Genomic DNA, 25,760 nt, shown 5'->3' on the forward strand with positions numbered 1-25,760 from the left:
GCACTAGTGGGTAGTTCCGGAAGAGCTTGGGGTACGGGTGGTTATTGTTTGATAAGTAATACGAGAGCTTTACGTGCCTAGCGTGCGCACACACTGTATTCGTTTGACGTGACGGTTCACGAAACCGGGCAGCTGACGGCACACAGCTCATTCCGTCTCCGGCCGGCGATGAGGCAAGTTCACGCTGCTAGTCGCAAAGCAAAAGCAGGCGCAAGCTCACTGGCATCGAGTTTGGATCCCAACGGTTCCGTCGTTGGCGCGCAAGTGTTAATTGTTTGAATTGAATCTAAACAAACCACCGTTTACTGGTGCTCCAGTATACCCCCTTGGGAACACATGACGCAAACCCTGAAGACAGGCATCTGTTTTGTATCGATCTCAGTGCGCCCGCAGAGTGCAAGTAGGCACTCTCTTTGGGATAAGCTGGAAGCCACGTTGGATGGGGTTGTTAGCTGTACTTGAAGTTGAAGGTTTCTAATGGCAACGTGTTTCGGTTGACATCTCTTCCCACGGCAGTGCTGCCAGCAGTGTTATAGTGTTCCTGTGCTCGGAGTATCGAACATCTGTGCAAAGATGTAAAACGCTGCGGTTACTGAAGCAGCTCCCTCAGTGTGTTTGTGTGTGTGTATCCGACTACGTAGTAACGGAATTGGAACGGAGCACAATTACCGTTGCGTTGTTTGTTACTCCACCCGGTGCGGTGTGGAAAATGTGTGCTTCTTTGTGAGTGTTTGTTAAAAAAAAAAAAAAGTGTGCGGTTATTGTGGTCCGTTTGCAATATTCGACCGGTGTGGTGCCAGAGTGGCAAGAGTGTGTGAAAACAAAACAAAAAAAAAAACAACAGCAATCGCAACTTCTTGGTGTTAAACGTTAACGCTCCACGCATTTTCCTCGGAATCAATGCATAGTTTACGCATTTTCTCCTGCAAACGCAAGGCATTACGTATGATCGATCGGTCCACGCTGAACTACCGAAGGCCGCTGGAAAATCAACCCAACTTACTACGAACACTTGTCACCATTGCTATGATGATATCGCCATCGGCCAGAGCAGTGTGAGCCCATCTCGCACAAGCCTTCTTCACACCCCGAGTCAGGTGACAGATAGCGTCGTCGTGCAATCGTAGCACCGGTTGAGGTGGTGGCCTTAACTCGTCGACGTAATCGGCACTGCAGCAGCTGGACCGGTTTCCTGGGTCACCTGCCATCACTGCCAGCTCGCTCGCCGTACTGTGTTGTATGTGTGTGTCCCGTACTGTCAGCTGCGCCGACGTTACTATGCAACAGGTTGGCCGAACAATCGATGGCCTCCTCACACGTTTGCGAAGCTGTACCCTCGAGTACTTTCCCTGCCAGCGAAAGCCGCCAGCAAGACGTAAGCTATCGTTTTTTTTTCTCACTCCTATTCTTCCTGCCCTACTGTCGTCTGTCTTCTCTCGTTTACTTGATCAGTGACACGGGCTTTTTTTTAGCTATGAAGCCGATACATCTCCGCCACGTGACGATGTAACGATTTGAATTTCAAAATCTTGCCATTTTTCTCCCAATTTCTCCTTCTCTCTTGCACTCTCTCTCTCTCTCTCTCTCTCTCTCTCTCTCTCTCTCTCTCTCTCTCTCTCTCTCTCTCTCTCTCTCTCTCTCTCTCTCTCTCTCCCTCCCTCTCCTCTCTCTATCTCTCTCTCTCTCTCTCTCTCTCTCTCTCTCTCTCTCTCTCTCTCTCTCTCTTTCTCTCCCTCTTCCAATTTCTGAGATCAGATTTTGTGGTTTTATGGTTAATGACACTCTCAGATGGAATGACATTCCAAAGGAAACCTGTTCATTTAATACTTCATTTCCCCTCTTCTTCCCCTTCCCCTCCTGACAACATTACTCATCTATCAACAACCGTCTGCCAGGCTTCCGAGTTCATTGTGCCCCGAAAAAGTGTTGCGAAATCAAAACTTTCTATTTCGCCGACTTTCAAACAACTGAAACGTAGGCAGCACACATCCCATACATTGTTGTGTACTGTGGGTACCGCTATGTTTCAAAACCTGCAGCCAATAGGTGTAAGCAATAACGCATCGTTATTATAATCCCAATCTACATCATTCATGTATGTATGTAGTTGAAAACGGTAGAGTGTATGAAATTTTAATGATTATTTATAGAGGTATGTTTACGCTTGTTTTCTCCTAACACACTCCCACTTCCACTCCCACACTGCGGCTCAATGGAGGTCGCCGTGGCAAGTAGTGATGGGTATATTGGACAACAATAGCTGGAATAGCTTCCGAATAAATACGATAAAATAGCATGCGTCTCCGCTAGTCTTTTTTACGGTTATGGTAGCCGTCTAGCGACTCCAACGACTTGGACCGATTTCGGCAGGTTCGGTCCAAGCTCCAAGGGTTCCGACGATTTTCTCTCTGGAGCGCACCCACGATTCCGATCCAACTCCGACTATTATTAGTCCGATTCCGACTCCGGCAAGATGGGGTCTGAGTCGTACGGAATCTGTCGAAGTCGTATGGAGGCGGAGTCATTTGGAGTCGACTGGAATCGGAGTTGGTCGGAGTCAACTCGAGCCATCCGGAGTAATTTGCTTGTTTGCTGAACGACTCCAGGCGACTTCGGACGACTCTGGACGACTCCGGGCGATTCCGGACAACTCTGGGCGACTCCGGACGGCTCCAGACGATTCCGAACGACTCCGGATAATGCGGGGGGACTTACCTTCCGGAGTCGGTTTTGAAATTACAGGTGTCCCCCGAGATACGACTGTATATGGGACCGAAAAAAAGTCCCAACGCAAGGCGTAAGTCGAAAAAGTCGTATGTCGAATATCTGTCAATGTAAAGTTTATAACCGAAGTTGAAGAGTCGAAATCTATGATATCGTGTTTTTATTTGAAACAATGTTCGATAATGTATTAATTTTACACAAAAAGTCGTTTACACGATATAGATATTCAATATCGGGTAGTTGTGGAATCTTTGGAAATTTGTGTGTAACGGTTATCAGCTCAGAAATTCAAAAATATACCTCAATTTCTTCTCGATGACAACTTTTCACTGTCAAAATCAAAATCGTCGTATCTGCGAATCGTCGTAACTCGAGGGGGTCGTAACTCGGGGGACGCCTGTATTGGAATCGAATCGGAGTCAACTCCAGAGTTTTGCCAACTTTACCCAACGCTAGTTCAAACGGTTCCTACGATTTCAATCAGCTCCAATGGTTCCTAAGGATCGCTCCAACAGTTCCGAACGACACCAACGGCTTCAATGGCTACAACTGCCGTCTAGTAGCTCTGAACGGTTGCGGATGGTTCCTTAATTTTGAACGGATTTGAATTCGGCGGAACCAAAGTCGGAGTAACGATGCTCGGAAGCGGCTCTGATTCCAAAAACCCATCACTAATAGTATCACCCAATCCATTCGCACGTGTCCGCTAGATACCTTGAGAAACCTTGGTTTGGAACTCGCTTTCTTGTAGCCCCAACTACCAAAAATACACCCTCACCGAACTGCGACCAATACTCAGCCTTGAGGCATCCCTTTAACGGACGCACGTACGGTCAGGGTTAATTGATTTAACGGCTGTTGGCCACTGTTCGTGTTCAGAGTGAAGAATGGGAGCCAGATCGTTCATTTTCATCCCTACCACTCCCGAGATGATGTGCAAGACGCACAAGGGCGGTGAAAACATGGCGGTGGCATCATGTAAACAAAACACACCCTCCCTCCTCGTGCAGTGCCTTTGCTCATGTACCTTGCTGGTTCTGCATCAGATCTGAAATTTCACTACCAACAAGCAAGCTGCTTTATTATTTTTAAAACAAAGAAGTGAAGTTAATGCGTCCCGCGAAAGTAAACAGATCAGCTTTCGTGCGGAAAGCCATGGTTTGTCATCCAATTAAAAAAAAAATTGTATAAAAAGATACAAGGTTTAAATTTAAACAACGCTCCCAAGCAAGAAGAAGTTTAGTGATTCCTTTTTAAATTGATAAAATCCACAACCTAAGCATTCTATCAGTAGTGTGGACTGCAGCCTAAGCTCAAGGTTGCTAGAGATGTACTGCGCATGTGCAGCAGAACATCCGCCGAAGGGGATAGTGGTCGATTCTGCAGCAAAATATCGTCCATATAATATTTTCAAATGTGTCGATAGCTTATAATCACAAAATCTTTTGTTGAAGTGCTTCGATATGTTATTTTTCTATGGCCAGTATTGATAAAATTATCTTTTCATCTTGTGCAATTCAATATTACCCATATCAATTTTCTAAGTTGGCTGAACACCATTGTTAGACGACTTTATAATCGCGTTTTTATTCAAAAAAAAAAACTTCCCAACTTGACAAACAAAATGCCTCATCAATTGTGTTTACTTTCATCACTTAGTAGCCCCCTTGAAGTACGTCTTAAGTGTCACAATTTTCAAACTAATAAGCTTTATAGCTTAATAACGAGCGCTGAAAGTAGTAGAAAATATGGCAAATCTGCTTTGATTTATTTTTCAAATCGTCTCAAACAGTTTTCAAATAAATCCGTGCTACAAACTGTCACCTGAAATGACAGCACGCAGATCGTCATTGTGACCTTTGACATCTTTCGGCCAGCTGTCACGGGGTTATCCTTGCTCCGCAGGCAAGCACAACAAATGCGCGATGGTATTGATGTTTTGGATGTAGCGTCCTTTGTGCGTGTACGTGACAAATCCTTGCAAGGCGGTGGCACCGAGCGAGAGCACGAGTCCTGCGAGCGCTGTTGTCGCGTGTGGTTCGAGCAAAGAAAAACAGACACGGCGTCCGTCTAAACGCGTCCATTGTTTTGCACCGTCGTGTGGTGTGTGTTTGTTCCGCAATTTGTGTGCAACGCGTGTGAAGCGCAGTTTCGCGTCCAGGGATTTGGTGCAAAAGTTTCTAACCAGTTTTGCTATCGCAGAAGAAAACGAATGATTCTGGAAGCGAAGAAAATGCCCCCCCAGAATGCTACCATATGTGAGAGGCAGCTGCAATAATACGGTGTGACGCCCTTTCTGCGTAGCCTTTCGGAGGGTTTCCAGTGTGTTGTGCAGTTCTTTGGTGCAAGAAGTGAAACCTTTTTTTTTTGCCTTTTTTGTGTGTGTTTGCATCAAATGCATCCTGATGCTATCTCTCTCCCTCTCTCTCTCTCTCTCGTTCGCTGGGTCTGGTTTGGAAAAATCAATCAAGCTAATAATTCCACGCAATACATACACCCTTCGCCCTAGGGCACGGTGATTATATTGATTCGTGTGGATAGAGTTATTGCGAAACTAGTCCTGCGTGTGTGTTTCTCTGTGTTTGTGTGTGTGCTGCTAACTTGGTGATAGGGTGAAACGAAGTGGAACGTAATCCTGAACTTCCCCTAGCCCGCTCCGGTTTGGTGTTGTTATGGCAAGCCTTTAATGAGCTCCGATGACCTGTGCACTTTCCCGTCGTCAGTTTGCTATGACGCTCCAGCATGGACACGATATCGGAAGTCGGTACGGAGAGCCACCTTCCCACTAGCAACCGCCGGGACTCAAAGTAGCCCCCGAACGCCCGATATCGCCAGCGCCTACTGGACCAGCCAAGCTGCACGAAGCCACATCCTAGTAGCCGGGCTGGTGGTTTGGGAAGCATAAGCATAGGCATTAGGTGTCGCCCGAAATTGAAGCTATTCATGGCAACATACCAAGAACTACTCCCCCGGCAGCAGGATATAGTGGACGCCCAACCGAGACGAGATAAGGTTCGCAACATCTGCGTCATCCAGGCGCCTGCCCTACTTCGGCCAGCTCACGAACGGACAGTGGACAATCGCATCTGAAGCCCGTCCCCGCGCAACAGAACGGCGTGCTGCTGACGGAACGGAAGATATCGCCCCGCAAACGCGCTAGGGGAAGGAAAAGGAACCGTTTTGCTGCTGGTCATCCCGGATATGGCATTTCACTCCATGTACCGTGCGCTGAGGCTTCGTTTGGTGAACCGTAAGCTCCCGTTTTCCACTCTCCCCTCCCCCTTTTTCCTGAGTATAATATGAAGCTATATTTTTGATTATATTTTTAGTTGCCTGCTTTTTTGTAGATCATCCCGGGGCTTTTGGCGTTATTTTTCTGCATTATTTACATCCTGGGCAGTGCGGGAAGTTGTGCGCTCACTTCAAGGGTTTCACCACACCCGTGTATGGGTCTTGCGGTTCCGATCTTTGCCCTGGCATAAAACTCATTACGAAGCAATGTACTCCGGGGGAAAGGCAGGGTACCGTACGGTTCGTTTATGACTTTTCCGTGTCTGCTGCTCCCCGATACTACTACTACTACTACTACTACCGTGTAAAATCAATATTTTCTCCCCCCTTACCGAGGGAGCTCGGAGAAGCGTAACACTTCTCGCCGGGCAGACATTGGATTTGTGTTTGAGTGGAACCGGTTCGGATATAACGTGTGACCCTGGTTGCGCTAGACCTTCATCCCTTAGCGCGGGAAGCGGCCTAGAAAAAAGGGGAAACGGGGGAGCTGGCTCTTCTGTTGCTGCTACACACCGGAACTGCCTATTGTTAGGGTAACGGCTCTCGAAGGATTGTCTCGCAGGAAGGTATCACGTATCCGGAGCCCTTACCTCAACCATACCAAGACGTAGCTTTTGAAGCGCTTGCTCCATGCGGGTGTGTCCCAGTTTTTGTTTACTTTTCTATTTTAGCCGCTTCTTGCAAATGCCGATGCATGCAGGACGCGCTGGCAAACGGCCGGCAGGTGAAACTCTGTCGTACGGTGCACTATTCTGTTGCTATTTGTATGCAAATTGCAAACAAGGAACTACGGGCAGTACCAGCACGAGAGTAGGGGTAGCAACGCATTCACCTGCTTTGTTGCTTTCCTCCGGTGAAGCATAAATTTTCCCACTGCAGGCTGGTCTATTCTCACCTTTCGTGAAACTGCACCGCTGACCATGAAATGCAGTGTTTGCCCCCGTTACCTTTACGCTCTATACCTGTAACGGAGAGCGTTCCATTTCTTCTGCAAAACTCAGCCAAGTCCAAAGGGACAGTGGGACTGTGTAGGCATCACTGTGACGTCTTTCCCTCACACACACACACACATACACAGGGACAGTCGTAAAGAGCAGTAAATGCGGCAAAAGGTGTTCATTAGTAGGAGTACAAGCTTCCTTAGCTGCGAAGGGATAGCGCGCGTGTAAACAGTAATTAGTGCCGGGCGGTAAAGTTTCAAGCCGGACGAACATAGGATCCCAGCACACCGGAAGAAACCGACACTGCCTGGGTGGCACACACGTTTTAGGGGGGATAGTGGGTACGACCCACCGGTTGGAAGATTTATATCACTCAACTTCCTGGCCAGCTCGAAACTGGAACATCGTAACCGGAGTCGCTCCCGCGCTGTGCCGGGGTGTTCTCTGGTTGTGACGATCAACAAATGAACTTAATTGCCATTGTTGTAGCGGGTAGGACTGGGAGCGGTGTTGAGAAATCTACGGGTCGTTATTACCGTTCGGTGCTGCTCAAGGCCACAGGGCTCCCTGCTAGGCCCGGTTCGACCAACCAAAAACCACTTCGTCACTGAAAGCTTCGACAAAAGGGGCAAACGTGGTTCTCTAGCCGTTGGAATGGCCTATTTGTACACGCTGTTTCAATTGTTGTTAGCTCGCTACCATGCCGTACATGGTGTTATATGCGTCAGAAAAGGAGGTAAAAGCCAACGTCAAAGTCCTTGGCATGGGGTATCCAAATATTTAAAGTGTACAAGCACAGATAAAAAGCTTCATTCTCTTTGAAGTGATGTGTATGACGCACATTTTGAGTCATTAGGCGTTTGCTTTACCCACTACCCGGCTGTGACAGCTTACAGTGTAATACCCAGAATATAATGTGAGTATAATCGTTGTTCGCTTTTTTTATTGCTATTTAATATCTACCACCGCCACAACTGCCCCAACATTGGGGCAATAATCCTTCTCATTAACGTGGCTCCTGCCGTGATCCAAACCTGCTGCGAGGCACGTGTATTATTGCCCCTGCGAACAACCAGCTGACGACCACTTGTGTGCTGTATGGTTCATAATTTTGCATTTAATTCTGCACCTCATGCACACCTGACCTGCTCGGCATAGCGAGACATACGTTGTGGGTTGTACGGGTAGATAATAAACGTAATTCACGGGTGGATTTATTGTTTTATTCCGCTCAACCTTCACGGTGAGAGGATGCACACCGAAATCATCATCCACCCGGTATAAATGGTTACTCGGGTGACTGTGTTTGTGTGGCTGTGTGCGGCGGTACGCTCCAGCTGGCCCTCGGTGCCTTTTCCAAAGCTACACGCTAGGGAAAATACGATTACGAGCATAACCTTTGGAAGCGAACCAGGGGAGATAGAGAGGCGGTGTAACGACTTTCGGGCCACGATCATGGCGGTTTTTTGGCATAGAGTCAGCGGAGTCCAAGCGATTGTGGGTGCCTCTTCCGCCATCACGCTAACCTTTGCCAATATATGTACTCTTCCCAAGGCCCGGGAATGTGTATGGTGCACTCTGCTGCTCTGACCTGGCAATAATCTCCGGCATCACCGGGGAGAATGGGGTGGTGAGGAATAGGACGCTCTCTACACACGATAAGATGCAATCGGATAAATTCTGTTCAAGCAATCACCCGGATCGTTTGCTCCTTATTCGCTTCCCAGTTGCTGGGAGCGGCTCTGGCATGGTAGCCGTCGGGAGGGATTGCGAAGAAGGAGATTGAACTACGAGAACGAAAGGGTTACGGGTGTGTGTGTGTGTGTGTGTGTGTGTGTGTGTGTGTGTGTGTGTGTGTGTGTGTGTGTGTGTGTATGTACCAGGTATATGCGCCAGCAATAAGTGGCCACCGTGGCGTCTTGACTCGCAGTCGCCAGGCCGTGGAGTGGAGTCGTCCGGGCATCATCGATCCTGCTTTCGCTGAACGAAGGAACACTCTAGAGCTTCAAGCTGCCAGCTGGAGTACCGTCCATTTGCTGAATCTGGTGGATGTGGGATAAAAACAGGACCTCTTTGTGTGCGGCTTTGGTGTGGAGTGCTTGATTTGCTGTTTATGTCAGCTATCTTGAACGAAGTGTTTCAATGATATGAAGTCACCGCTGCTGCTGCGTTGAATTGCACTGGACTTGCTTAGGGGGTGGATCGCTTCTGGGTGAAAGTAATGATAATGGCATCTGCTTGCAGTGGGGATACAAAATGTTGGGTGGTATTCTAGTACATAACCATAAACTTGAAAGTATATAATACTGCGATTTACTATGGCGATTTGCTGTTCTACAGATGCTGGATTTCGCTGATACACGTTTTCCTAATATTTCTTTTTAATTATGATTTGCTTACCTTGGCTCATTGTATTTATGTCTTAGAATTTCTGCTGGTATGGAAATATTGATTCCAATACAAAGACCAAATCAAAAATCTTTAACAAAACTCTTTAAACTTTCACAATCCTTCTAGAATGTTTATATTCGTGGTTTTCAGCTACCTATTGCACTACAAATGTAATGCAGATGTCATGTCTGTGCAATCGTTTCTAAAGATGAAAGAATTCAAATTATTTGCTATTTTCTATTTAAAGGAAAATTCGTATAAGTTTGTTATATTTGTGTTAAAGGGTTTTGCAAAGGACCTGGTTGGCATAATTTTCGAACTGATATAAACTGATATAACTTGAAAACAGAGCAAATGGAGGTCAGAAAGTGTGCGATACTTTTAACAGAACCGCTAAAAGCCGTGTTTTAGCGTATTTTTCCAAATCATTCCCTTCTTCATTTAGCCAGGAATGTCAAATTGTTTTGACACACTTTTTACAGGGTTTGAGAACGTATAGTATAGTATAGAACGTAACGTATAGTGGAACGGGTCAACCTATGGGTGGAGTCTTCGCAATCATATGGAGTCTGCTCCGAAGATACCCGATTTTTAAATGAATTTAAAATTTGTTTTGTTTTATCAAAATTTTCTGTAGTATTTTGTCTGAAAAGCATGAGAACTTGTGTTGATGTCTTCAGAACGCATTAACCGCGTACCTCAAAAATTGACTTTATAATAAATTCTCCCATAAGGTCTAACTTTATTAACGAGCAAATCTAAATGCTACAAGCGTTTTGAATGAGTCAATGGGGTCCACCATAAACTCGTTTAGCGAGGGTCCGTTGTAATTATCTTATTCTAAATAAAAATTGAACTTTGATCGAACAGACATTTGGAGTAGTATCTGTTTATACTACATATTTCATTTGTCATATTTTATTTCACACACCCTTATAAAAAATCCCAGGTTTATCTCCTGGAACCCCTGGTTTTATCGTTGAAGTGAACCTGCAAAATTCCGCAACTATACGTCATCTGTGAAATACCATATAATGTAGTAGAAAAATAATGTCATGATTTTGAAAATCAAACATTATATTTTGTTACAGATTTTACAGACTTGAAATTACCCGTACAACCTACAAAATGTATTTTGAACCCTTGGTCCGCTGGTTCTATCTTTGAAATGGACTGGAAACCGCCGAAGAATTGTACACCAAACTGGCCTATGGCCCTTCCCTTTTTGGATGACAGATTGCATTAGTTGATTGATACATATGTGACTCAAACCCTGTAATGAAATCATGCAGAGGCTGATTAAGCACTACGCAAACTAAGCAGCCGCGTGAGACCCCTAGATCTCGAGGGGGCCCGAGAAAAGGGACTCTCTCTCCGCTTACAAATACATTTGCTTCTCAATTCTTCTCTGGTTTAGAATTCTTCATACAACTTCTCGCTCGGTACTTCAGAAGGCCTTACCTTCGTGTGACCGCTTAGGGCCTCCTCCACTCGTGTTAATCTGCCACTGGAAACATGAAACTTTGGTTTAAACGACTGCTTATACTTTGTGTTCCAGCTATAGAACCTACTTCAAACGCCCATAGAAGCTACTTCCCCCTGGCACACTCATGCACAGATCACTTGCATTCTTCGAAATGCTTGTTTACGTCACGGTGTGCAATAGTGTCCAAGAGACGGAATTTATTTGTTCAGCTCTTACATTTTCTGCCCGGTATGCACTCTTCAATGTTGCTACAATTTCGCGTTCCCCGCACACTTGCGACTCTGTGTCAAAGCAGTTCAAACCGTGCGGTAAAACAACAAAAACATTTTGTGATGAGTTGTCCACATAGCGGCACACACACACACAAAGTAGACCCATGCTTTCCAACAACAAACCATCGATCCAGTTCAACCGGCAGACAACAAACGGCACTGGTCTTGGGTGAGGTTGGTGGTGTACCTCATTCAGAATTCAGTGAACAATTCCGATGACTTATGCCGTTTTGCATACGAATAGATGAGATGGGCCAGATACTACAATTTTCCCCCGGTTTCGCCTTTTGCTGTTGCCACTGTCCTCTTGAGTTATACAAAGAAAAGTCGTTGAATCAAACTATACGCTATAAATAATTCAAGCGACTATTTAAAATGTCATTAATCAAACGGTTTGTGATGCTTAACATTGCTGTGAAATCGTACCGATTGACCCAATTATCGTGCGGGCAGCAAACGTAAACATTTGCATTCTAGTAAACCCCTGTTTCTTTTATTTCTTTCGCCCCCGTTTTTCTCTACAGATGATGACGACGCTACAACCTCGGGCATAACGCTGGATGATTCCGATAAACGCGTGATACGGCTGAACGAACCGCAGGTTCAAAAGTACTGTAACAATCATATCTCTACCGCTAAATATAGGTAAGCCCTTATTGCCACACTACCACCACCCGCTGTGTATGATGGTCGACCACTTCTAGCGATAGGCACGTTTCACACGTATCTCATTTCGTGCAACGGAGAATGTCGGAGCGTCCAACACGACCGCTTCCAATAATAGTTTCCATACCGCCTGCTTGGCATGCATAACGCATTAGGAGGTGTATCCTTTTTGTCCATGCTATTTCTGACCATTAACTCTGAGTCACACCGCTTTATCGACCTAGCCGGCAAACGAGAACGCATGGTCGTACGGTCATGTGTAACGGCTGTCAAGTTGGGGCCCGTTGGGGGATTTGACGAGCAGGGCTATGCTTGAAATTCCTGAGCAGTTCATCCCCAAAGTATCACAAATTAATTTAAATTTTATAACTGCGATGCATCAAAATACACTAAATAACGGTTTTCCTTTCCCCCACCACAGTGTCCTTAGTTTTCTACCTTCGTTCCTGTTCGAGCAGTTCCGGCGGTACTCGAACTGCTTCTTTCTGTTGATCGCACTGCTGCAGCAGATACCGGACGTGTCGCCTACTGGTCGGTACACCACGCTCGTGCCGCTGATGTTTATACTCGCGGTGAGCGCAATCAAGGAAATCGTCGAAGACATCAAGCGGCACCGGGCGGACGATGAGATCAACCACCGCCTGATCGAGGTACTGCAGAATGGCCAGTGGCACACGATCAAGTGGCAGGAGCTGTCGGTCGGCGACATCGTCAAGGTGCTCAACAACACCTTCTTCCCGGCCGACCTGGTGCTGCTGTCCTCCAGCGAGCCGCAGGGCATGTCCTTCATCGAGACGTCCAACCTAGACGGCGAGACGAACCTGAAGATCCGGCAGGGCGTACCGACCACCAGCCGGATCCTGGAGACGAAGGACTTTAGCCAGTTTCGCGGGACGCTCGAGAGCGAACCACCGAACCGGCATCTGTACGAGTTCAATGGCGTGCTGAAGGAGCATGACAAACAGTAAGTGTGGTGGTGTTTGTTTTCGTGTGCTGCCGGTCACCGGTGTCCTGTGTCTAGACGACGAAGGGATGGCACCAGTTGCGCGCACTACACTGTTGATGTAGGGGGGGGGGGGGGGGGGGGGGGTGTTGAGGCCTGTAGAAGGTAAACTATATTAGGGGGTTGCTTTCGTTTCTAACGTACCTTTCTGTTTCCGTCTCCCCACAGAGCGGTTGGCCTCGGACCGGATCAGCTGTTACTGCGAGGCGCCATGCTACGTAACACCGCCTGGATATTCGGCATCGTTATCTACACCGGTCACGATACGAAACTTATGCGAAACTCTACCTCAGCGCCGTTGAAGGTGAGTGTCGTCACCAGGGGCGCTTCGGTTTACCATTTTAAATCAAACCGCCGCCCAGTGACCTCCAACAACTACCCAAAACCACTAATACTAATGTCGTCTTTTGTTGTCCTTCTCTTTCTTCTTCTTCTCCCTTTCGTCCACAGCGCTCAACCGTTGACAGACTGACAAACACGCAAATTCTAATGTTATTTATCATTCTGATCATTCTGTGTATCGTGAGTTGCATTTTCAACCAACTTTGGACGAAAAGACATTTTCAAACGGACTGGTACTTAGGCATCGGCAGTAAGTATCGCTTATCTATCGCGCGGGTCGTTTGAAATAGATTAGCATGATGGGGGGGGGACCTGCCATCCTGCGTCACGTTGCGGGAACAGTGTGGAGCCCGTATTGTGCGTTACACACCGTGACCTACTTGAGGTGGTTTAAGTGTATTGTCGCGTTTCATGAATCTTTGGTTGAGATTCATTCGTATGAATCTTCAGCGAAGAGTGATTCGAATCTCTAACCGACCCCTCAAAGGTTCATGAATCTCAAAAGATTCATGAATCTCGAAAGATTCATAAATCTCTAATGACTCATGAATCTTCAATGATAAAATTATTAAAATTCATGAATGAACCTATCAATCTTAGGAGATGAATCCCTTGAGATTCATGAATCTTTCGAGATATATGAATCTTTTGACGTTCATAAATCTATCAAGATTCATGTGTCTTGCGAGATTCATTAATCTTTGGAGATTCATAATACATAATAATTCAATGTTCCTTCAGTGGACAAATTTTCGATTTTCGTCATCGTGCGGTCATTGGAAACCGCCTCAACGCGTTCGCGATGTCGAATCCGAGCAATGTTTGACAACTCTCACTAATTTTTAACCATTTCTTTCGCGATGCAGGCTACTACTTAAGTGTCCACCAGTATGTATTCTAAACTATTTCCTGGTGCGCGCGCGTTTGTTGCGCCTTGTAGGGTTGTCATCTTTACCGTTTAACATGTACAAAGCACGCCAAAGGGGGCAAAACACACGCGAAGAGGTCGCGTATGTGTGTATTGGATTAGCAGAAGCAGAAAATGAGGAACAAAATGCTCCAATGCAACGCTTTGAAGGGCAAATGCCATGACAATATGTTTGTCATCATCATCTCTCATACCTGTTTTTTTCCTCCACGTTGCTTTTCTTTCAGATCTTTTGAACAAAAACTTCGCCTACAATCTGCTTACGTTTATTATTCTGTACAACAATTTGATTCCCATATCGCTGCAAGTTACGTTAGAGCTGGTACGGTTTCTTCAGGTAAGCATCCAACCAACCCACTCCCCTTGTCGGGGGAGCCACGTGTAAAGGGTGAGAGCACCGGCAAACGTGACCGGGATTACCTGAACCTATCGATAGGTTTCGCCCACCGCACCGCTGGTCACCTGATTGCTTATTCTTTCTTGCTTGCTCTTCTCCTCCCCACCACCGCGCGCAGGCAATCTTCATCAACATGGACATCGATATGTACCACGCGGAATCGGACACACCGGCAATGGCGCGCACCTCCAACCTGAACGAGGAGCTCGGCATGGTGAAGTACGTGTTCTCGGACAAAACTGGCACGCTGACGCGGAACGTGATGGAGTTTAAGAAGTGCAGTGTGGCGGGCTCGATATACTCGATCGAGGACACGCCAGCCCAGTCGCGATTGGTACAGGTAAAGGTTACGGGCATACAACCCGGGTGGGGGGAGTTACACTCATTCAGCTCAAGAGAGAGGAGTATGCTGGTGTGTTGGTGGACGCTCGTAATGAATATTTGATGGCCATATTCCACAACTGGCACACACATACGCTCCTCTTTTTCTCTGCCGGTGGGTGTCATTCAAGTGGGAAATCGTTTTTCCATATCATTAGCAATTCGAAACCCTTGTTGAGGGAGAGGATTTGAAATGATACAAAGCAAAAATGAAACGACATGCTTACGCGTGACTGCGGAACAACTGCCCGGCTATTAAAATTAGCTTGTTTCCTTTAACATCGTACTGCAAAAACCAATTTTCCTAGTAAGAGCACATCATTATTACCATCGAACTAAGGTGATGTTTTATGGACGCGTTGATGAGAGTTGCATGCAAAATTAGCGCTGTCCGTCCGTCCATGTCAATCCTGTATGAATAAAACAATTCTCAATTTACAAAATCCTTTCCGCTTTCGCAGAATTCCGCTCGAAATTAATGTATACATTTGCATAGACACATGAAACTCTTCTGGTTCGTGGTAGAAGCAATAGTCTTTTGCAAAGAGCTTCGACCTCCTACCATGTCATCCTCAATAAAAACGTCCACACCCGGCAAGTCATCCGGACGATATCGATCAATTTTTATTATGATGTGGTAATTCGAATGGCCAATCGAGCTAGTTGAACGATTATGCAGCGTAGCGCAGCGCTACTATCCTATACGGTGTGCGTGTTGTGACGACCATGGCTGAATTGTTCACAGGCTGAATTGTTTGTACCTTTTTTCTTCACTAACGCATCAATTCCCCGGCAATAACGCGTCCCTAGAGGATGGGGGGCCGGAACAACGTCATCACTCTTCTGCTTTGTGCATTCCCAAAACGGGTCAATGTTTTATTATAGCAATGTTGTGTGTGTGTGTGCGGAAAGCATTAGTCGCGTTCGTGTCCCGCATCCCGCATGAACGTGTTCCCATTTGGCGCTGACAGATATATCCGGTACACGCGGTACACAAGCATATATGTTATGTGCTAAAGTACTACCGGCGGGGTCTTTCCCTTCGCGCGTGAGGAAGTGATTATAAATTTCATTTCTATTTGCGCGATTCATATGGGGGTGGAGGGGCTGTCCGAATGTTGAGCGTTGGGGTTATTGTAGTCGGCAGCCCCATCGTACGGCGGGACTGTCCCTTTTTTGGTACGCTGGCATTTGCATTTGTCTGCAGTGCGAGGTGTCACCGGTTAAATCGAAGCACCGGAAGTCTTATGGGGGGGACTGGTATTATGTCTTTTTGAACGCACGTCTTAAAATCGACGAAATGTAAGATCAAATAAAATTACAGGGTTTCTTACTTAACTTCGCAAGTGTAGTAACGTTTAAGGCCAGACACACCGAAAAAACCACGAAACCACGTGACAAAAAATGCCAGAAGAAATGTAACGCATTGTAACGCTTCTTTTTTCAATTTATCGATTTGGGTCCACCTGTCGCGAGCAAAATCTCTTCAAGCAAATAAACAATCTAACAGTAACCAACATTTTAATTCGAATATAGTTTTAATTAAATATAACGCCTTGTAACGCTTCTTTTTGTTGATGCGATCGATCAATACGAAACGTTGCGAGAGTTTTGTTAACCAAACTTAGTATTTTGTTGTTATTAATCGCTAAGACTAGCATTTCTATTTTTTTTTTTTTTGTAATTTTGTTTTCGGTATTTTGGGCAGTGCCTTAAACAATTCTAATAAGAAAAATAGGAACGAAATTATGTTCAATTTTTATTCAATTTTTTGTTTGTACTGCAGAAGAAACCTAACAACAAGTGGACCGAAATCAATCGACCAAAAAAAGGAGCGTTACGATGCGTTATATTTCGTTTTTCGTTACATTAATTTTTTTTTTCGTTACATTATTTTTTTGGTGCGTCTGGCAGCTATTGAATGTATTTTGTTGCGCTTTTGTACACTTCATTTGTGGCCGCACGGTTACGCGTAACGCTAATGTTACGCAGAGGATTGTTCTTACTGTTGTTTTGGCATATGCTGTGGCTTATGCGTTACTCTTGCGATATCAACTAAGAAACCCTGTATTGGTATTATTCTTAGGCTAGTATACTCTGATGAATTAAATATAAAATTTGAGAATCATAGCGTCCGTTTACGAAAGACAACAATTGAGTGGGACAAAACTAATCATTTCCAATCACTATCCGTTCGCATCTATTCCAGAACATCCTCAACAACCATCGCACGGCGCCTACATTGCGCGAATTTCTCACGCTGATGGCGATCTGTCATACGGTCATCCCGGAGAAGCAGCCGGGCGACAGCATGAACGATATCCAGTATCACGCCGCCAGCCCGGACGAGCGGGCCCTGGTGTATGGGGCGAAGAAGTTCGGCTACGTGTTTTACACCCGCACGCCAACGTACGTCGAGATCGAGGCGCTCGGCGTGCAGGAACGGTTCGAGATACTTAACGTGCTGGAGTTCACCTCCACCCGCAAGCGCATGTCGGTGATCGCGCGCAACTCGAAGAGCGAAATCAAGCTGTACTGCAAGGGTGCGGATACGGTCATCTACGAGCGGCTCGCACCGGAGGGTGTCGCGTACCGCGAGTCCACCCTGAGCCACCTGGAGGAGTTCGCGACGGAGGGGCTGCGCACGCTCTGCTGTGCCGTGTCCGACATCCCGGACGATGTGTACGAAGACTGGAAGCATACGTACCACAAAGCGTCCACCTCGCTGCAGTACCGCGAGCAGAAGGTGGAAGATGCGGCCAACCTGATCGAAACGAACCTGCGCCTGCTCGGTGCGACGGCGATCGAGGATAAGCTGCAGGACGGTGTGCCCGAAACGATAGCGTCGCTGCTGGAAGCGAAGATCAACGTGTGGGTGCTTACCGGCGACAAGCAGGAGACGGCCATCAACATCGGCTACTCCTGCCAGCTGCTGTCCCATTCGATGGATTTGATATTACTAAATCAGGATTGTTTGGATGTACGTAACGATGCGGTGGTGGACCAGCTTTAACGATAGTGAATGTTTGTACGATTCATTTTGATTCCTTTTTCCACGCAGAACACGCGCAGCTGCATACTGGAGCACACCTCCAATGGACGGTTTGATAATATGGGCCGCAAGGATGCCGCACTGATCGTGGACGGCAAAACGCTTAAGTACGCGCTCAGCTGCGATTTGCGGCGCGAATTTCTGGACCTGTGCATCTCGTGCAAGGTCGTGATCTGTTGCCGCGTGTCGCCCATCCAGAAGGCGGAAATGGTGGACCTGGTGACGATCAGCACAAAATCGGTCACGTTAGCGATCGGGGACGGTGCGAACGATGTGGCCATGATACAGAAGGCGAACGTGGGCGTCGGCATCTCCGGTGTGGAAGGTTTGCAGGCGGCCTGCGCGTCCGACTATTCCATTGCGCAGGTATGCATCGTTGCGATCACTGTTCAACGCAAACATTAGCACGTGCTAACACCGATCGTTGCATTGTCCTTACAGTTCAGCTACCTGCGAAAGCTGCTGCTGGTGCATGGGGCCTGGAACTACAGCCGTATGTGCAAGCTGATCCTGTACAGCTTCTACAAAAACATCTGCCTATACGTGATAGAGCTTTGGTTCGCGATGTATTCTGGATGGTTAGTATTTTACATTGCCTTGTTGGTGTTGGCAAGAGGAGCAAGTAATGATTTCCATTTTTTTATCACTTTAGGTCCGGTCAAATATTGTTCGAACGATGGACAATCGGTTTATACAACGTGTTTTTTACGGCGCTACCACCCTTCGCTATGGGACTGTTCGATAAAGTGACATCGGCGGAACAGATGCTAAAGTAGGTGCAAATGGGTTTTACTTTTGTCAAGCGTAACTCCGCACAAACCGTACCATTCTCGTCCTTTGCAGAGAACCAAGACTTTACGCGCCGTCGCAAAATGCCAAACTGTTCAACGTCAAAGTGTTTTGGCGCTGTATCATTAACGCGCTGTTCCATTCGATGATACTGTTTTGGTTGTCGTACAAGATCTACGAAAAGGATGTCATCTGGAAGAACGGACGCGATGGTGGATATTTAGTGTTAGGCAACATAGTTTACACGGTGAGTTATAGCATAGCTCAGCAGACGGGATAATGTTGAGGTGAAGTTGAGAAACAAACCGCTCTAACCATTGTTCTTATCATTCCCCATTTTTGCAGTACGTAGTCGTGACGGTGTGCTTGAAGGCGGGTCTTCTTACCAACTCGTGGACCTGGTTGACCCATTGTTCCATTTGGGGCTCGATACTGCTTTGGTTTATATTTATATTCATTTACAGGTACGGTTTCAATCAGTTTTACCCGTAATGGAACAAATCACCATTTTAAACTACTTGTAAATACAATTTCCATTTTGTTTTTGCAAATTTACAGCAACATTTGGCCAGCATTACCAGTGGGTGCGGTTTTCACCGGCATGGACGATATGGTCTTTACGACGCCAGTGTTCTGGGCTGGACTACTGTTAATTCCACTATCCGCACTGCTTTTCGACGTGTCTTGGAACGCGTAAGTTTCTATTAGCGAAAGCATTACAGGGTTTTCCGAGTCACTTTCGAATGTGCACATCATTGCAGGGTTCTCCAGTTCCAATCTCCAATGTGCACAGCATTACAGGGTTGCCCCCGTTAGTTTCGAAAGAAAACATTGTTATTCACCGCGTGCAAAATGCTATTCCACATCGATCTGGCATTTCATTTCCATCATAATAATTTATAATTTCTTCAGTATGATTTTCAACGCTTTAACGGGTTGCTGCCATCGTTTTTTCACCGGGTTATATAGCCGGATCGCATCACCCGTTGACAATTGAACGTTGAAAATCATGCTGAAGAAATTTTAAATAATTATGATGGAAATGTCATGTCAGATCGATGTGGAATGACAGTTCATACGCGGCGAATAACAATGATTACATTCGAAACTGACTTGGAAAACCCGGTATCCATCGCTAGCAAGACGTTTTTTATCAGCTGTCATGTGTTTTATTTGCATCACAACTGAATATTTATTTGCATATTTGCATCACAATGAAATTTCAATTCTTTCATATGATTTTTAACACATCACTACAAACTGTTAAACTCAGTACAGCTTGTGATGTGTTGAAAATCTTGTGAATAAAGCTGAAAAAGTGGGTAATACAATTACAAAATTTGACAGCACTTGAAAAACATCTCGCAAGCAATGAAAAATGTTGTGAAAATTGGACATTATCTTGGAAAACCCTGTATCGTAATAGTATTCTTCGGTCCGCTATGTATTTGATTGAATTTCCTCGTTGCACTTTAAATAGCGCTAACGTTCGATTCTTACCATCCCTTACCCCGCACAGGTACAGAAACTCTAGAAAGGATAATATACTAACACCACCACTGAAGGAATCCAGATCTTCGTAAGTATTCTTACGAGCTACTAAGCAAAACCCACCCAGTACAGTACCAATCAAAAACCATGCCAAAAAAACGAAATATCATCCCTCCCGTTCTTTTCCCGTTTGCTGTCGTGTTTCTCTTTTGCCCACTATTTACTGTGTCTCTGTGTCCTTTTTCACCATATGACTGTTTTTTCATGCTTTTTTTATTTTAACACCGGTTGGGTTCGAATCGTTCGAACTCATCGCCTGTATGTTTTGTCCACTAACAAATTCCGCAAATCCGTTCCCCCGATTGCTTCTACTGTTTCATCTTCCACCAATCACTTCCCTACTTCCTTCCCCTTAACGTGGATGTTGTTGGTTTCTCGAGAGTGTTTTCCTTGGCGTTTTGTTTATGTTACCATACTACGATGAAATTGTGATTTGAGTTGATAAAAGAAGAATGGAATAAACCGACTTAACATCAGTAAAGCTTCACATGTTTTGTTGCTGATAGTAACTACTAGTTACTGTTTGTTTGTTTTTTCTAAGCTTTTCAAGTGTAATATGTTGTTTATCTTATTTTTATTTTGTACATGAGTACTATGTAGTATTTTTAACTTTTTCAATCTCATTCTGTACTTTTCTACTTGATTGCTGTAGACATAGTTGAAGAAATAATATGTAATGCATCGATTAGTATACTAGTAAATTGTTTTCCCCCCTTTTCTATGTAGAGCATTTTGTTGCCTAAGATGATATGTGATTCCATTTTCCTCATTTTCCTTTCCCATCCACTCCTATCCACTTTTATCGACTAATACGAGCTTGATCTGCGCCTTAACAATGCTTTGGTGTCATGCCATTTTCAACCTAGCGTTTACATACATGTTTTTTAGTTTTGTAACATTGTTTGATGCTTTTGTATGTTTGTTGTGTCCTAATTCCAGTTTAGAATGAGCCTGAAGGGTTTTGGTTTGATTTGTGTCTAACCTCTATACGATACCATGTGTTCGTATTATCGTATGTAAACTCGTGTATCTGTGCGTCATGTGTGTATGTGTGTTTGTTTGTTCTTAGTAAACCGTTTGACAAACTAGAGCAATAGTATTACCCGGTAATCATGAACATTTATCACAATCAAACGATAAGAAACTCACGTAGAATTAGATGATTATTATTTACTTTTGTCTACACATTAATGGAATTGATATTGCAATCACGCATGGTGATATGTATTTTTTCTTCCCTCTTCTAATTGATGGTCATTATTTGATCAGGTTTAACTCTCCCTCAACACAAATATGATTAATAAATCACACTAGATGAAATTACTTTCGTATCAATCATTTAATGTATCGGTTACACACTTATCAAAACATCCTTGAACACACTCACATACATTAACTGGCACGCACAAATACACAGTTTTTATATGAACTGGCACAAACTCATACAGAGTGTAGTAAAATAACTAAGAACATTTTCTGCTAAATACTTTGCTGAGAACAATGATAGAAAATACATGGTAGCAATAAATTTGGTGTATCGAAAGTACTAAATGAATACTCAAACAGCCAAAGTATCGTTATATCGAATGCTATTGAATTCCTTGCTGTTAGTTGTTCATGAGTATTGTTAATTATACGTTTCAAAAATATTGTCTATTTTTATTTAAATGCGTTTACGTACATTTTCTGTGGTATTAGTGTACACGTTACCAACGTTGGTTTATTGATCAATTTTAGTTATGGAAAACAAACAGAACATAAACAAAAATTACATTTTTTTTCTACAATACACTCTACATAGCCATACAAAACGAACGTAGAACAGGGAATAATAGTTATAATATAATATAAGATATGGTGTATGTTTTTTCATGTGACTTACAATAATGATGGTTTTAGCATTAGCCAAATAAATACTTTACAAGTAGCTATTTTTAAAAAATAGTGGTAAAGGGATAGATATATGATAGAACAGTGTAATAATTATCATTCTGAGCGGGATGCGCGACAGCTTTCTCCTTTCTTGCGTACAATGCAATGTCCTTTAATAATATTTTATTAAAAAAAAAGAATATAATTAACTATTTTTCTCAAAATATTATTGATTGTAACGCGCAATGTAAACACTATTTTAACACCATATTTTGTATTTTGCCCCCCTTCCTTTCCCCCCTACATACCCCCCTTCAACACCTGACCACCGTCCCTTCTCTCTTTCCATCTCTCTCTCTCTCTTTTGCACACCTGTGTAGAAGCTTGTCGAAGATACTCTCCTGGCGTAGGCGTAACTCCGTGGCCCCACTAGCGGCTTGGCATCAGAACAGTATTAGCATAACCGAGTTGCACATGTAGATATAATGAAACATTTGCTAAAAAAAAAGAAAAGAAAAACGTTAAAGTAAAGTAAATGTTTACGTAGCGGGCAAAACGTAGGGCTAAAAATAAATGCAGGACTAAAATGTAGATGACAAAAGGGAACAGTTGTGATAGTGCGATCAAGCGTGTAAACGGGGCGTTGTAAATGTAACATTCCTTGTCTGTTTTGCTCTCTGTTTTTGGAGTGGTTGTTATCGTTATTTATTGTTATTCTGTAAAACTAACTGCTCGTAGCAATTGAACCCTGAGTCTCGATCGGGACGGGTGCGGTATCAGGTAGAAAAAAGGTTCGCAAGTTCGAAGTAAAATTCAGTTTTGCGAAAGCCTTCTCATGGTAGATGTTTTGACAACATTCCGTCCGTAGGCAGTCACACACTGCTGCTTCCTTAGTACGCCTTTAGTTAGCGTTTACTTAATACACAATATGATCGGCAACCGATCGTGTCGTGACCAATGCACCAGTATTAATCTTTAGCTCGTATTTGTGTTATCTATTTTTAAGCTAGCCGATCTCATACCTTCACGTAAATGGCATTCCCTTCCTTTTGTTTGCTGCAACATGTGCAACAACCTCGTCCTTGTGCGTTGGTGTTATGTATCTTATCGAGGCTTGTTTTGGTGCTCAGCCGTTTTCGGTTCGCTCTGAAGTTGTTTTACGAGCAGTAGAATCTGAAATAGATAAGACAGATGCGTTCAAATCCACTGTAATATCAAAAAAGTAAACAGCGAGAAGCGGTAAGAGGTGCAAACAAAAAAGAGACAGTAATATTGAACATGTGCAATAATAGATTGTGATTCTATGTAAGAGTACGTAAGGTTGTCAGTAGTGTACGATAAATAGATAGCGTTAGAACAGATAAAACTGGGAAGCTCAAAGACGACAGGAAATAGATAGGTAAATGACGACCCCTGCAAGGCGTTACTTTACGCGCAACTCAAGACAAAAAAAGGGGAGCGGGCCCTACCTCCAGCGCTTTGTTTGTCCTACCTTTGCTGTGCTATGTGTATGTGTGTTTGCTAAAAACAAAATCAAACAATGGTTGTGTCTATGTGTGCCCTTTACGTGGTGCTCATCAAAAACAATACTGCATCCAACTATCTGATTATCATTTGCTACTACTTACGGGTGTGGCTGTATTCGGCTCCAGCAACTCTTCCCACGGGTAACGCTAATAATATTTCCCTTGCCAGGCTAATAAGTATGGCGTTGAGGAGGGAATTAAATACATATAAATATGCAATAATCGCTTGAAATCGCAGCTCGCTGTAAATGTCACCCGTGACGCGTAATACGCCCTTCATGTGTTTATGTTTTGTGATATTAAACGAATCCCAGGGTGGTACGCTCAATGTTCTTAATGTTGGCTATCAGGTTGGTGGGTGCGTTACATACCTGTTCAAGCAATGCATCGCGATGGGGTGTTAATCTGCTAGATTGTTTGTGTTTGTATTTGTTGTTTATTTTCCAATGTGTCAGCTATTAGTCTCTTAGTTGATGCGCGTGCAAAACTACTGCGCTACCTTCTACTCTCCGCTACATGTTGGGCTGCAGGCTTTGGCTCTTTACTTATGGTGCCGCGATCGCTGTACTGTTTTTCCAGCCTATCGGATTATCGTTGATAAGCAGTCATTATTATTGTTATTATTATCCTTTTTATCTTTTCCCTTTTGTGTGATAAATCACACCACCCATTTTTGCTCCACGCTTTCCATCAAATTCCTTCTTCAGAGAGACCGAAGCATACCATATGGTGTCGCCCAGAAGCAGAAGCGAACGTTACGAAGAGCTGGCATAGAGTAGACATTTGCTGATCCTTCGAAAAAAAAGTTGTCCGGTTTTTTCCCATTTTTAAACAACAACAATAAGAACCACCTGTATTATATACCGGCATTGTAATATAGGGTTTTTCTTTCTATTTTTATTAAAATCTTCTTTCGCAATATTCATTTAAACAAAAAATAACTTAAAAAACGAACATAAATACACATAAACATGCACAGAGAATGGTAGAGGAGAAAAGGGCATTTCTTCCTTTTGAAAAATAAAACCAGTAAACATAAGCAAACAATACGGCCTTTGGGGCCGTTCTTTTTTACTAGAACATTACAACAACACCAAAAAAAGGAATTAATAAATCAAACATAAGCATAATGGACGTAAAGCAAACAATGGGCAATGGGATTTAGGAAGAACATCAGCTAAAGCTGTAGTTAAATGAATCTGTTTTTTTTTGTTTTATGCAAATAAAAAATAAATTAAATACAAAACAATTTTATACGAAAAAAGAGACAAAATAGACAACGATTTTGTTTAAATAAATGTTTTATTAAGTAACTATGTTCGAGACAAACTAACTGAAGCTTTTATATGTAGCAGAAAACTGTCTTGTTATGCTCAGCATACGAGATGGCACTTTGAAACGGCAACAGAGTTGCAAATCAATCGTGTTTAGTTTAACTAAAATAATGTTTATTTTCTATTCACTTCCACATGTTCGGTTTCGGCTTAGCCTAAAATATATTTATTTATTTTTCTTATACAATACAAAAATTAACGTCTTCAGGTGCAACTCATCCTTGCCGTCGACAAAGAACGGAATTCTAAAAGCTAAACAGTAAAAATGCATTAAGAGTAAGCGGTAATAGAAATGTTATTAGTAAGCTGTCCGGGGTAGTGGTAGAATAAGCAAGTGAAAAGTAAAAACGAAAACATTACAACACACGTTCAGTTTGATTTTATTTTTTATTAATTACACTCACACCATACACACACACACAAACAAATTCACTCCAAATCATAAACCAAAACAAAAAAAAAAACAAAAATCACCTGCAACATGCAACTATTAAAAGATGCACCGTGATTCATCATCACTCACCACCACCACCAACACTCCCTCCTGCAAGAGTGCATGTCGTTGCCAGATTTTCATCCGTTAACTATCCAAAAAGATGTTTTGATTTGTTTTGATTTGCCCATTCCAACAACCTGGTTCGGACAAGCAGCCGTTCAAATTGCATCCGAAATTAATGAATTACCCCTAATGCATTTCATCTCTTTTGGGGACGTTTTGGTTTCCGTTGCGAAGCTCCGTTGTTGAATGTTTCTTGGCGTGTGATTTTGTGTGTGTTTTTTGTTTATCCCTTGTCTTATCGTGTGTATTTTAGAT

The 25,760-nt window shown here is 43.9% G+C and overlaps 1 protein-coding gene across 15 annotated transcripts in view; it reads left to right on the forward strand.

The window, feature by feature from the left end:
- The window catches only part of LOC121600020 (probable phospholipid-transporting ATPase IA), a 73,383-nt gene that overhangs the window by 40,115 nt on the left and 7,508 nt on the right, over window positions 1-25,760 (forward strand). For 6 of the 15 annotated variants that reach the window (XM_041928277.1, XM_041928269.1, XM_041928270.1 and 3 more), the window contains 14 exons: window positions 11,630-11,750; window positions 12,193-12,735; window positions 12,943-13,078; window positions 13,225-13,366; window positions 14,272-14,381; window positions 14,560-14,781; window positions 17,032-17,802; window positions 17,884-18,240; window positions 18,316-18,452; window positions 18,527-18,646; window positions 18,718-18,910; window positions 19,009-19,127; window positions 19,222-19,356; window positions 20,183-20,242. In XM_041928277.1, the coding sequence (XP_041784211.1) occupies window positions 11,630-11,750; window positions 12,193-12,735; window positions 12,943-13,078; window positions 13,225-13,366; window positions 14,272-14,381; window positions 14,560-14,781; window positions 17,032-17,802; window positions 17,884-18,240; window positions 18,316-18,452; window positions 18,527-18,646; window positions 18,718-18,910; window positions 19,009-19,127; window positions 19,222-19,356; window positions 20,183-20,242 (3,166 nt within the window). Of the gene's footprint in view, window positions 1-93; window positions 1,376-4,604; window positions 5,975-11,629; window positions 11,751-12,192; window positions 12,736-12,942; window positions 13,079-13,224; window positions 13,367-14,271; window positions 14,382-14,559; window positions 14,782-17,031; window positions 17,803-17,883; window positions 18,241-18,315; window positions 18,453-18,526; window positions 18,647-18,717; window positions 18,911-19,008; window positions 19,128-19,221; window positions 19,357-20,182; window positions 20,243-22,466; window positions 22,921-23,092; window positions 25,313-25,760 lie in introns of those variants that run through there. The other 9 variants (XM_041928281.1, XM_041928278.1, XM_041928282.1 and 6 more) reach the window with 7 other exon arrangements.

This window comes from Anopheles merus, chromosome 3L (assembly GCF_017562075.2).
Source record: "Anopheles merus strain MAF chromosome 3L, AmerM5.1, whole genome shotgun sequence".
Taxonomy (NCBI): Eukaryota; Metazoa; Arthropoda; class Insecta; order Diptera; family Culicidae; genus Anopheles; species Anopheles merus.